The sequence below is a fragment of the Tripterygium wilfordii genome, chromosome 20 (genome assembly GCF_013401445.1).
Source record: "Tripterygium wilfordii isolate XIE 37 chromosome 20, ASM1340144v1, whole genome shotgun sequence".
Taxonomy (NCBI): domain Eukaryota; kingdom Viridiplantae; phylum Streptophyta; class Magnoliopsida; order Celastrales; family Celastraceae; genus Tripterygium; species Tripterygium wilfordii.
Window position 1 is genome coordinate 9,150,640 of NC_052251.1, and position 14,303 is coordinate 9,164,942.

General features: G+C 37.0%; 3 protein-coding genes across 3 annotated transcripts; 1 reads left to right on the plus strand and 2 right to left on the minus strand.

The window, feature by feature from the left end:
- The first annotated feature begins 867 nt into the window (after positions 1-867).
- LOC119986941 (BAHD acyltransferase BIA1-like) lies at positions 868-1,700 on the plus strand. The gene is made up of 2 exons (XM_038831630.1): positions 868-1,092; positions 1,137-1,700. Exons 1-2 carry the CDS (start codon positions 868-870, stop codon positions 1,698-1,700), a joined length of 789 nt encoding a protein of 262 aa, XP_038687558.1.
- A 1,786-nt stretch (positions 1,701-3,486) lies between these two features.
- LOC119986942 lies at positions 3,487-4,193 on the minus strand. Its single transcript, XM_038831631.1, has 2 exons — positions 4,107-4,193; positions 3,487-3,810 (listed from the first exon to the last, which is right to left on the minus strand). Exons 1-2 carry the CDS (start codon positions 4,191-4,193, stop codon positions 3,487-3,489), a joined length of 411 nt encoding a protein of 136 aa, XP_038687559.1.
- A 2,703-nt stretch (positions 4,194-6,896) lies between these two features.
- LOC119986944 (stemmadenine O-acetyltransferase-like) lies at positions 6,897-8,255 on the minus strand. Its single transcript, XM_038831632.1, has one exon. The coding sequence runs from the start codon at positions 8,253-8,255 to the stop codon at positions 6,897-6,899; it is 1,359 nt and encodes a 452-aa protein (XP_038687560.1).
- Positions 8,256-14,303: the final 6,048 nt, after the last annotated feature.

A 14,303-nucleotide genomic window follows, 5' to 3' on the forward strand; every position in this document is an offset into this window, starting at 1 on the left:
TTTTCCAATGAAATTTTAAAAATAAATGAATTCACAACTAAAACAATGAATTCTAGACGGTGTTTTAAAAAATAATAGAATCTATATTAAACAATAAATTTTGGACAATGAATTAGAGATAAAATAGTGAAAATAAAACTATTTCATTGATTAAATCAATAGAATAAACTTGTTGGGCTCCCATAGGCTACCAAACTGATAGGCTACATGTCATTTTCGTCTTCTGTTTACTAGGTGACTATATTAATGGTTCTATGTTAGGGGTGACATGCGGTAACACAAAATTATTAAAATTAGTGATTATAAATATGTTTTCTTATTTTTTTTTAATAATATAAGCATTAATATTATAGGTCAAGTTATGTTTACTGAAGTACTGAACTATCTATTAACAAAAAAAATACATAAATAGTCTAAAAACATTAGGGGGCGTTGTCCGCGAACCCTGCGTTGCCCCCTCATCCCAAATCTTGGCTCCGCCCTTGGACAAACACATGTAACCCACACACTCACATAAATGCACACACAAAATGCTACCCACAAGGTTCAAACCTTGTCCACCATGTAGAAATACACAAATGGGAACCAGCAGCTAGCTGGCACCCGATGCAATTTTACTTGTAATTTGATTCACCAATCATCCAATCAATCCTTGACCATTTTCAATTGTTAATTAGTTGCGTAAGACGGTAATGAGCTGGCCTATTTGTTGGCTCAGTGGGTTTGTAGCAGACAAACAAACAATTAAAGGGGCCTTCATTTCACATGGGAACAGAAAAGAATTCATAGGAAAATGAACAATACATAAACTTCAATTACACAATCGATGTAACTTCTTTAAAGGCATTCCTCAACGCTTGGGGTAGCATGGCGCGAGAAGGAGCAGCTCTATCTCCTGATTTTAGCTCCTCATATATCTTTCCTCAAAACAATGCATTCCCGCAAGATCTAACTGGCTCGGCTTTAAGGAATCGATTCTATCAAGAAAAGGGCATCTTTGTCGGAAGGAGGTTCGTGTTTGAAGGACCAGTGATAAGTAATCTTAAGGCCAAATCAACAAGATTAGGCATGCTGAAGCCAACACGAGTAGTGGTAGTGGTTGCACTCCTCTTTAAATGCATCTTCTCTCATCCAAGGCAAAATCTGCTGCCAAGAAGAAATCAGCTTTGTTATTAACTTCGGTGAACTTGCGACGAAGGGCTGAGCCAAAACTCCCAGAAACAACCGTGGGAAATATACTTTCGATTGTGGCGATAGTAGCAAATAGTGAAGAAACGGATGCGCGTAGTTTTGTGTCCCGGACGAGAGAAACATTATCCACAATGAATGGTGATTTTGTCAAGAGCCTTCAAGGGGAGCATGGATTGCAGTCTCTTTGTGAATATTTGAGGAGGCATGGGGAATCACATTCAAAGGGGATCTCCAATGGAGATGAAATAATCGTGGTTAATAGCTGGTGTAACGCAGGCAGTTACAGTATTGACTTTGGTTGGGGGAAGCCGTTATGGTTCCCAGCTATTGTTTCTGCCCTAGGGATTTCTGGATCTGTAATTCAGCTCGTGGATACAAGAAGCGGTAATGGAATAGAAGCATGGGTGTCACTGGATGAAGAAATCATGGGTGTTGTAGAACATGACAAGGAACTCCTCTCAGTAGCCTCAGTCGATCCTAGTCCTTTTGAAATTGATTCGCTCAAGTAAAATATTTGATCAATGTATGCATGTAACTCTCGTCGTCGTTGTGGTTTCTAATTTTCAATTATGTTTTGAAATGCTTTAATTTTCAGTCTCTTGTCAATATTATTGGTTTCATTTTGATCGAATTCAAACACATTAATAAAAGGAATATCCTTCCTGTGAGAGCACTTGATCTAAGTATAATATTATGCTAGACGTAAGAGCAACAATCTTCTGTAGATTACAACCTCATGAGAGAGCAGTATTACCCAGAGGATATTCAAAACCTGTAGTACTCTACTTGCTATCAACATCACCAACTAAGTCAGCATCCACATAACCAGTTAGTTTCAAATCAAATGCAATGAAATAGATGCAGGTATCAGTTGAACCCCTTAAGTATCTCATGATCCCCTTAAGTATTCTCACTAACATTTATCTTAAGTATCTGGTCATGTACAGACCCTAGCTTACTGTTAAGACTTGAGTCTACGATTTGTCGTAAGAACTCAGCTTCAATATTTGATGAAGAACACTTACATCATCAACCCTATAGCTGAGGCGTATGTATGTTTTTCACATCCTCATCTGTCTTGGGTGATTGATCTTTCCCCATTATGAATTGACTGTCCGAAAATATACACACGGATTTGATTATGTCCATGTCGAATCGACGGAGAACCTTTCAACATACTCTTTGAAATCTTGAGTGTATCTTTGGATTTGTCCCTTGCCATCTTCAGGCCAAGAATCTTTTTGTTGCTTCATATCCCTAATCTAAAATTTCTTTGACAACTGCCTTTTCAGCTTACTAATCTCTTCACTGCTGGATCTTGCAATGAGCATATCATCCACATACAATAAGTTGCCAAATTACCTAAAATAGCAGCAATGTTCTGCATGAGTTCTACTATAAACTAGAACTGCACATGAAGTTGTCGAAGAGCTAACCATTGTCTTGGCGCTTGTTTCAAACCATACAAGTTCTTCTCCAATTTGCAAATAGGATTCTCTTTACTGGTACTGCGAATTCTTCTGGCTGATTCATATAAACGTTATCCTCCAAATCCCCATGAAAGATAGACACGATTATGCATACAAAATCTCAGCTGAAACAAAATTTATTTTATCACATAGTGTTTCACATTAGGGAATAGAATAACAACATGGTGAAACAAATCCGGACAACAATTTTGGGAAAGGGTTTTGAGCAAGTGAACGTTCAAATTTCTAAATCATTCCTTCACGTAAAATGTTCATCATGATGTGTTTTAGGTTTCTACGAAATTTCAACTTAATTGAAGTTCATTCAATACAAAAACAATCGCTGAGTTCTTAACTAGTTTTAGATCACTTCAATGAAAGTCATATGAATAAGTTCATTTGATACAAAAACAATCGCTGAGATAATATCAATAGAGTGCATCAAACCCTAGGGGCTTTTCTGAGGACGGGTGAGACAGGCGGTGGCCTAGGGCCCCCAAATCCTCAGGCCCCATAATTTTGAAAAAAATTAAATTATTGGTAGTATTTTTTTTTTTTTAAGAAAAGGGCTTAGCCTGAAATTTTATTAATCAAGGAAGAGAAAAAGCCTCTTCAATGGCTTACAAGAAACGAGTGGGCATGAACCTGACCTCGACAACAAGAAGAAAAACACACAACAAAAGCACAACCAACCACACAACAAGAAAATCCACAAGAACCCTATTTTCTGATACGAAAAGCTGGGATCCCCAACCTATCCATCTGGAACAGACCTTTAACAGTAGGGAGGAGATTACAGAAACTATCAAAGACTACAGAAACTTTACTATTGGAAGCTTTGAAAGCCAAGAGCAGCACCATTGAGCTCCCTGTATACATGTTTGAAGCTGATATCCAACGACATATAATTTTTGGCTATAGCTCTCTTCAAGTAGATCAGATTCCAAGGGCAACTCATGCTCTCAGAAAGAATGTTAATAACAATTAATGAATCAGATTCGACAAGCAGGTTTGAGAGCCCTAAGCAAGCAGCAAGATTTATACCTTCACATATAACCATCATCTTAGCAAAGGTAATGGAATTAGAGCCATAAAAATTAGATAAAGCAGCCACAAAAATGCCAGAGCTACTTCTAATAACACCTCCACTCTATATTGTCTATTGAAAGTGATTTGGCAGAAAAAATTGATTACACTAACATAATTAGTGATTTTGCATCTAAAAATGCTACAAGATGTCATATTTAAGTATTATATACGATATTTAAATTTTTTTTGAAGAGGCCCCTTATTTGAAGTTTTTGCAGTGCCCTCGAAGACTCGAGTACGCCACCGACAAACCCTCATCTCCAATACCTCATCACCTTAGAACCCACAAGATCTCTCTGGTCGATCAATTCAGCATCAAACATGTTTGTTTTGACAATCAACTTTTATCTCCCAAACCAACAGCTGCCTCCATCTCCACGAGATCCCAAGTGTTGAAACAATACGCTGGAAAGATCCCAAGTGTTCAAACAACACTCTTTCCATTGATTGTAACAACGAGGGAATTGCTTATGCGTTGGCATGAGTTAATTGTAATTTATGCAATTATCACATACGGCCTGATTTCTCGAAACTACCCAGATGTGTGCCATGCGAAATCATTCTTCATAAAATGACTCCAGGTGCTTATGTTGTTATGGTACAAGAAACTGTGTTTGTTTGTGGTGGTTTTTTTTAAGTTGAGACTTCTCTTAATTTATTTTATAATCCTTTAAGTATTAGAAGATAGAGTTGTGTTTTCATTAAACACTTATATTTATATGTTATTTAGTTAGTTCTTCTAGTGGTAATAGAAAAAGGTCTTCTAATAGTATTAGAAAACAATTAGGTGAGTTCTATATAAGTGAAGATTAATTTAGGCTTTGTACGGTGAGCTTCTCTCAAAGACAAATTTCTATAGTTTTGTCATATTTTTCGTTCTCCAAATTCTGTGATATCTTTTATTGTTCCCTGTCTTGGTATTTAAGAAGCTTTTTTTCTGGTTATTTCAATTGACAAATTTATGGTGTTTTTGGTGGAGATTTCTTGGTGATTTACAGGTTAGTAAACCTTCAATTTCTAATAGTGGTATCAGACCTTATATCTTTGAAGGATCTATGGAGATTTCTAGCATGTTTGCTTAATTTAATCTGCTGGCCAGGTCTGATTTCTGAGTTTGTGAATCAGATCTGATTTTTGGAGTATTTTTTTTCTTTACTAGCTTGCTGGACATTGTTGAAGTTGCTTATTTCTAATTTATTAGCAACATAAATTTCTACCAAATATATCGGCTTCATCTTTGCCTTCTCCTCTGGTGTTCAACGCAGAAAACAATGATTTTTGGGCAGTCAAGATGGAGGGTTTCTTGATGGCTCATGGTATTTTAAATATAATAGAAGTTGGATACTATTCATCCTCACTATGAGAGAATCCTTCAATTCAGCAGATTAAAGATCATGCCGACTTGAAGCAAAAGAATTTTAAAGATTTAACATTCATTCACTCAATTATTGATGAAACAATTTTCTCAAGAATCCTTGGATTGAAAACAACCAAGGTTACTTGGGACAAGCTTAAAGAAGAGTTTCAAGGAAGTGAGAGAGTTAGGGCAGTGAAGGTCTTGATTCTAAAGAGAGAATTTGAAAGTGGTGGAAAAAATGTTGATTAGCTTGCATGAAAAATTGAAGCTAAAGTGTTAACTATATATAGTGGAGTCTTGTGACTTTAAGAAGTTTGACAATTTCTGAATTGTGCGACAAGTTGCAAGCACAAGAGCAAAGGACCTCCATAAGGTTAGATGAAACTATTGAAGGTGCGTTTCAAGCAAGACATAAAGGGAAGCAAAACTCATTCAAGAAGGATGATAAGAAATCAGGATTTGACAAAGGAGGGAACGATAAATCACATGAAAACTTGAGTGACTCATCTAAAATAGGAAAATTTCCACATTGTGACATTTGCAAGTTGACTAATCACTTTGAAAATGACTGTAGGCACAAGGGAAAATCCAAAAACATAGACAAATTTGGTATAACTTTTATAAAATCATAATATGCCATAACAAATTATATGCCCAATATAATAGTATCGAGTTAAACTTCATAAATCATGTTTTGGTCGAAAGTCATGCACGAAGAATTGAAATCCTTACACGAGAACCACACTTCTAACTTGGTGAAGTTATCTCAAGGAAAGGAAGCTCTTAAGAGCAAATAGGTTTACACGTTGAAGATTAAAAGTAATAATTCACAACAGAGGTATAAGGCACGGTTGGTTGTGAAAGGGTTTGGTCAAAAGAAAAGTGTTGACTTTGAGGGAATTTTCTCTCCAGTTTTGAAAATGTTCTCTATCTAAGTTTTTCTTCGTTTAGTTCCTTTACGGTGATTTAGAAGAATTTTTTTTTTCATGGAGTAACTTGAGGGTTTCAAAGTCTAGAAAAGAACATCATGTTTGTAAACTAAACAAGAGTCTATATGGGTTAAAGCAAGCATCAAGGCAGTGGTACAAGAAATTTGATTCTTTTATGGTAAATCATTGGTACAACAAGACAACTTCAGATTATTGTGTGTTTACAAAGCATGACTTTAATATTCTACTTTTTTATGTTGATGATATGTTGATTGTTGGACATGATGTAATTAAAGTTGAAAAGATGAAGAAAGAACTTAGTAAGTCTTTTCCCATGAATATCTACTTTGAGATCAACAAAGCAGATTCTTGGTATGAAAATCTCCCGTGATATGAAGAATGGAAAGCTTTGGTTATCTCAAGAAAGCTACATTGAGAAGGTTCTTGGAAGATTCAAAATGAATAAAGTCAAAGTAGTGTCATCTCCACTTGCAGGTTTTTTCAAGCTCACTTCTCAACAATGTCCTATAAGTGAGAAAGAGAAAGAATAAATGACTAACGTTCCTTATTCTTCTGCAGTTGGCAGTTTGATGTATGTCGTGGTCTGTATGAGGCTAGACATTGCTAGCTTATGCATCGGGGTTGTCAGTAGATTCCTCTCTAATCCTAGGAAAGAGCATTGAGAAGGAGTCAAATGTGTACTTAGGTATCTCAGAGATCACTCCAGCCTTATCTCTCCATAACATTTCCTCATCTTTGTGATCCTTGTATGTATGACATATGGATGAAAATTAAACCATTTCAAAACGGAATTCAAAATTAGAAACCACAACAACGACAAGAGTTAAAGGCATAAATTGATCAAAGCCTTGACTTGAGTAAATCAATTTCAAGAGGACTAGGGTCCACTGAGGCTACTGAAAGGAGTTCTTTGTCATGTTCTACCATAGCCATGATTTCTTCATCCAGTGACACCCATGCTTCTATTCCATTACAGCTTCTTGTATCCACGAGCTGAATCACGGATCCAGAAATCCCTAGGGCAGAACCAAAAGCTGGGAACCATAATGGCTTCCCCCAACCAAAATCAATACTGTAAGTGCCTGTGTTACACCAGCTATTAAACGTAATTATATCATCTCCATTGGATATACCCTTTGAATATGATTCACCAAGCCTCCTCAAATATTCGTGAAGAGACTGCAATCCATGATCCCCTTGAAGGCTCTTGACAAAATCACCATTAATTGTGGATAATGTTTCTCTCATCTGGGATACGAAACTACCTGCATCTGTTTCTTCACTATTTATTGTTATCGCTGCAAGCAAAAGTATATTTCCCACACTTGTTTGTGGGAATTTTGGCTCTGCCCTTCGTCGCAAGTTCACCAAAGTTGATAACAAAGCTGACTTCTTCTTGGTGCCAAATTTTGCCTTGGATGCAGACATGATGCATTTAAACAGGAGTGCAACCACTACCTCTGCTCGTGTTGGCTTATGCAGGCCTAATCTCGAAGCTTTGGCTTTAAGATTGCTTATCATTGCTCCTTCAAACACAAACCTCCTTCCGACAAAGATGCCCTTTTCTTGATAGAGTCGATTCGTTAAAGCCATGAGAGTTAGATCTTGCGAGAATGTGTTGTTTCGAGGAAAGATATATGAGCAGCTGAAATCGGGAGATAAAGCTGCTCCTTCTCGTGCCATTCTACCCCACGAATTGAGGAATGCCATCATCGAAGTTGCGTCGATAATGTTGTGTGTAGTACCAAAGCCTATTGCAAAACCACCACAAGCAAACATAGTTTCTTGTATCTTAACAAGATGACAACCTGGAGTCATCTCACATAGAATGATTTCTTCTGGCACAAATTTTGGAAACTTTGAGAAATCTGGTTGCTTGAGATAATCAGATAATTTGCAACTGACTTTAGCCACTGTATAGGAAATCCCCTCATCATTACAATCGATGGAAAAGTTGTCGATGTTCCTCCCAGCGAAGGGATAATAGAGAGTTAGTGTTCGTGATAGCGATTGTTTCAAAACTTGTGATCTCTGAGAGATGGATATGGAGGCAGCTTCGTTCGCAGAATAAAATAAGAGGTTTGAAGCATAAATGGGAGGTGCAAATTGATCAAGAACACTGATGACATGGGTTCTAAGGTGAGTAGGTGTTGGAGAAGAGGGTTTGATGTTCTCTCTTGATATTATCTCAATCTCCATTTTTCTTTTCTCCACTTGCCAGATGGAGCTCAACTCCCAATATAAGGGCTATGTAGACATAAAAATTTGCAAGGTGTAGTACCCGGTTTTCGTCCGGCCAAAAATACAAAAATACAAAAAAAATAGAAAAAATACATAAAAAAAATGTAAAAACTCATTTCTTTGACCTACAAGCCCATAGATATTCATAATCCTTTTCTTGGATCTTTAAATACTCAAATCTTGACCCAATAAGATCAAATCTTAGAAAATATCTAAAAATAAGAGAATTGTTTTAAAAAAAATGTCACATCTTTTTTTTGTTTTTGCTAAAAGAATGGAAAAGTAAAAAATAAGAAATAAAAAGCCAAGAAAAAAAAGAAGGAGACAAAGAGATAAATGTGGCACAAATTGGGGAAAGAAAAAGAATAGAAAGAAAGAGACAAAGAGAGAAATGTGGCACAAATTGGGGAAAGAAAAAGAATGAAAAGAAGGAGACAAAGAAGGAGACAAAGAGAGAAATGTGGCACAAATTGGGGAAGAAAAAGAATAAGAAGAGGGGAGAAGAGACTTTGGTTTTGGGGGGGAGAGGAAACAAAACAAAAAAAAGAAGAGAGGAAGAGAGGAGGCGTGAGAGAGAGGAAGAAAGAAGGAGATTTTGGCTTTTGGTGAAGAAAAACAAAAAAAGAAGAGAGGAAGAGAGGAAGAGAGGGGAGAGGAAGAAGAGAAGAAGAGAAGGAGAGAGGGGGAAAACCGATTCTTTGGATTTTTTTGGTAGAAGCTTCATACCCCTCATATCTTTCACTCAAGTATTGCTCTATTTACACTTGATTTCAATGTTTGATTCATTTTTAGCATCCTCGGATGTTGACTAAGAATAGACATGGTGTTTCTTGCATTCACCTTGGACATATGTGATGCTTGGGAGTGTTTTCGATACTAATATGTTGAGCCCTCTCTCTTTGCATTTTTTTTCTTCTATTTCTTGTTGGAAAAAGCAGGAGAGACCATATTTGGATTTGATTTTCTCGGTTTGGATACGTGTGAATCTCATAAAGTGGTCTTGACTCGATTTAAATCTTGATTTACATTTGAGTATTCTATTTTTCCCTCTCTTTATGTTTGTTTTGTTGGACGAGACTCGGGCTTGGATATTATTTGGACGAGTTGATGGAGGCTTGAGCAATTTCAAGATTTTGTTTGGTTTATTGCAATTTGTGTATATTTGGCCCCCCATATTGTGTAATTTATTTTATTCATGTCGATTTGTATAATTTCGACATTTATTATTTGGATTATTTGTACAAGTGTGGATTATGAATATATAGGCTTAAAGTTGAATATAGGTCATTTCAATTAAAGAAATCATAAGTTGATTTCCTTTATTTGAATTATGAACCTTATTTGATTTCATTTATGAATTTGCCATAAGTTGGCAATAATAGGTTAAATTGATAGATGACACTTTTCCAAATAATCATTTATACCATAAGTTGGTATTTAAAATTAAACCTACCAAAAGTTGGTAGGTCATTTTATCATTTATGCCATAAGTTGGTATTTAAAATTAAACCTACCAAAAGTTGGTAGGTCATTTTATCATTTATGCCATAAGTTGGTATTTAAAATTAAACCTACTAAAAGTTGGTAGGGCATTTTATTAAATAAACCATAAGTTGGTATCTAAAATTAAACCTACCAAAAGTTGGTAGGACATTTTATCATTAACACCAAAAGTTGGTGTTTTAAATTAAATCTACCAAAAGTTGGTAGTGTGTCCCCAAATAAAAACTATCATAAGTTTTAGTAATATTACAATTTCTTTTAATGCTATCATAAGTTGATAGTATTCTTACAAATCTTTTCCCAAAACTATCATAAGTTGATAGTGTTATTTCAAACCTATTTCCAAATAAAAACCATCATAAATTGATAGTAATATTCCAAGCTTTTTTTTCAAACACTATCATAAGTTGATAAGTGTGTTGAAAGTAATAATTCAAACTTTAACAATTATATCTTGCAAAGAGCAAGTATCCATAAGATAGCCATGAAATTAATTAGGGTAACCGTTTTCAAACGGGAGTTGTGGGGTGCCTAACACCTTCCCCACACTCAATCGATCCCCGTACCCTTTTCTCTGGTTCGCAGGTCTTTACGGTGTCCAATTGCACCTTAAATCAATTGGTGGCGACTCTAAACATTTTTTATCCTCCCACGCCGGTCCGCGTCGTGACCCTGGTTGCGACAACTGGCGACTCTGCTGGGGAAATCAGGTTTTTTAAACCTAAGAGGGTCAAGCCCATATGATTAAATTGATTGGCTACGGTTGCTTCTTTTTGTATGATTAATTGTTTATTTCCTTTATATGTCAGAGATGTTGATTTATTTTGTTGTGGTAAAGTATTTGTCATCTCATACATTTACACTCACTGTAGCCTACCAGCTGGGCTCTACCTTTAGTATTAGAGAGGGCTGACCACTATTCTCGTGAGATTCCGTCTCCGCATGGGTAGTGGAAGATATCCTCACCGGATCGACTTCTCTTAAAAGTTAAGGGAGGAGCTTTTGTCCCAATAGTTGGGATTTTAAAGGCAACATGATCTGGGACCTCGCAGAATAGTTAGATAAACTTACCCAAGCACTTTATAAAGCCCTAGATCCATGCCCGAAACCTCCAGAAATTTAGGTTACCCAGTGTAATGGCATATTCTATTTTTGTGTGATTTACTCATTTGTCGTCGATGTTTTGTCTTACACATTTTTAATTGTAATTTCCATTATTGGTTTCTTCTCTCATGCATTCACGTAGGCACAGTCATTGCATTTTGTCAAACTAAATAAGTTCATAGTCATGCAAAAAAAAAAAAAAAAAACAAAAAAAAAAAACACCAATTCACTCATGTCTTTGCCATCCTAATAGTATAAGATTACAGTTGTGAATTGCTAAAACAATGAAAATGAACAACAAAAAAATATAATGGGGCAGTTTGTGAGGAAATTGACTCTTAATTTTCTTGTTGATCAAGTGGGAATGGATCATTCTATGTCTGATTCTGAGGAGGTTTACGTTTTGGCTGTCGATGACAACCTTGTTAATAGACCAGTCATTGAAAGGTTGCTCAAGATTACTTCCTGTAAAGTAACTGCAGTGGACAGTGGAATAAGAATACTTCAGTTTCTGGGATTAGACGAGGAGAATAATTGTCCTGTTGGGTTTGATAGTTTGAAAGTGGATCTAATTATCACCAATTACTGTATGCCTGGAATGACAGGAGATGAGTTGCTAAAGAAAATCAAGGAATCGTCTGCCTTGAGAGAGATTCCGGTGGTAATCAGGTCATCTGAGAACATAGTGACTCGAATCGACAGATGCTTGGAAGAAGGAGTAGAGGATTTTATTGTAAAGACAGTGAAGTTGTCCGATGTGAAGCGCTTGAAAGGTTACATGACCAGAGACGGAAACCAAGAGAGATGCATCAACAACAAGAGAGCTTCCGGAGACTTGTGATCTATGTTTATTACCACCATCACCATCAGAGTCATGTTCTCCACCACCGTTGGAATCTCTTATCAGACAGCTTAAAAGGTCCTGCTTGGATTAAATCCTGATCGTCTGATCGTCTGTTATGTCCCCTGCCTCACTGTGCAAATATTCGTAATTTCTTGGGGAGTGTGAAAGTTTTTTTTATTATTATTAATCTGTTTTATTTTTATTTAAGTTGAAAAAAAAAAAAAAAAAAGTTTGTCCTCAAGCGGGAAATGAACAGTTGAGTGTGACAGTTTTGTTTTTATTATTATCTAGTTGAAAAAAAAGAAGGAAGAAAAGAGTTGTCCTCAAGCGGGGAAAATAACAGTGGAAGGTGACAGTAAAGTAAGTACTGATGTGACAGGCACCGCGAATGTCTTCGCATATGCAGAGCCATCTTCGTCTTCATCTCCATCTCAATCATTTCTGGCAAAAGCGTGTTTTCTCTCTGAGCCATCTTCATCTCCGTCTCCATCTTCATCTCCATTAGTTGTGGTAAAAGTGTGTTTTCTCTCACAAAGATCAAGAGCTATGCCGAGACGCTCACGCACCATCGCCTCAAGATTACAATCCAGGCTTGCGTTGTTCAACGAAGCTGAAATTATTCCGGAGTGTAGAATTGATGAAACGGTACAGCGAGAAGCAATCAACAAATGGGCGATACGCTGCTTGAGGGAGCATTCCTTGCTGTTTTTAGTAGATCCAGATCCAGAAAATGACTTACTGGTGTATCCTCAGATCGTTCGCTCCTTCTATCACACTCTCATCGAGCTACCACGAAGTGAGCGGACTAGGAATCAACTGGTTTATCAGGTCATTCTAGCTGGTGTGAAAGTTCAATTCACGACAGCAGATCTGTGTCACTGCTTGGGATATCCACCAGTAGATGATAAGCCCATTGGATCTCAACAACCAATCTGTGCGTCAAAGCAGAAAATTGTTGATGATATGTGTGGAGGAAAAAAGAATAGGCTCAGCAAAGCTACACGCCGTGCTTATTTACCTTCGAAGATGTGGTTGCTGGATGATGCTGTCAGGAAAAATCTGTGCCCTATTGGCCATGAGCAAGAACGACGAGGAAAATTCTTGTCAGTCTTATACTCTATGTATAAAGGGCAGTGGTTTGATATTGGGAAGATCTATCTGGCCACGATCTTCAAAGCCAAGGATTTTGTCGAGAAGAAGCCAATAAAGGCGGGGAAGTTATTTTTCCCACGGCTTATCACAAGGTTGCTTTTGTTCAAAAGCATTCGACCTCCTCGGCCTCAAGCATCTTTGGGATATCAGGTCACCATGATGGAAAGAAGGACATGGCGTCAGAGCATCAGCCATTTGAAAACAACTGCTACTAGAAAGAAGCAGACCCAAGAAGGTCACTCAGCATCACCACCTGGTGATTCCTCATCAGCAATTGCAGCATCTCCACAATCAGATCGCATGCATGCAGCGATAGCCCGGCTAGAGATGGGGCTACAAACACTAGAAGATGGACAGCAAAGGCTGGAGCACATGTTGGTCGCAGTCATGGACATGATAAGGAAGTCCAAACACTAGAAATTTTGGGGAGTTATGTGAGTAGTTGGAGGGATTCCATGTTGCTATTATGGCGAATGATCAAAACTTTGCTGTTAAGCCTTGCCATGGCCTTCAGGTTTTAAGCTCAGTAACTGGACCAATTTGGAATTGTCAGATTCTGTCAGCAACCTTCAAGAGTAATATCCATATGCACTACGATTTGGGATCCAGCTCACGACCATTGATTGGGTTTTAATAATGAGCATGTCTTTACTTTACTTTGATAAATTTCTCTGGTACAGCTTTTGCATGTTCAATATTTCCAATCCTCATGTTTTTGATGCCCTGTTACACTTATCATTCCCACATTTATTTGCCCAATTCCCGTGTTTTTGATGCCTTTGTTACATTCATCATTCCACATTTATTTGCCCTTATTTGTCCATTACTTGCAAATTCCAAATCTTGCAAATTCCATTTTGGCAGGAATGAAATTGATGATAATGAAAAGATGAACCGAAGGAACCAGATTTTGGGGCACCCATTAACAATGTCGAATTTGACTTGAACATTGAGGATAAATCTGAGATATAGTCAGAAATGTTGAGACAAGTTTAATCAAAAAGAAAAGGTAATTCAAATGGCTAAGGTTGTTAATTCGGAAGTTGAAGATCAGAAAGAAGAAGTTTGAATTGATACAGCACTGGAAGAAAAGGATAGAAAGAGATTGATAAAGTGGTTGCGTGAACCAAGATGTTTTTGCATGATCATATCAGGGTATGCAGAACTTGATAAGAACATAGTGGTCCACAGATTGTCACTAAAGAGTTTATCCTCCATTGAAGTGTATGTGGATGACATGATTGCTAATTCCAAGCAAGAGGAAGATTACATGATTAACCTGGAAAAATTGTTCAAGAGGTTGAGAATGCACTAGTTGAAGTTGAACCCCTCAAAATGCACATTCGGGATAATTTCAATGAAGTTGTTAAGTTTTATTGGTAGCAAAAAAAAAAAAAAAAAAA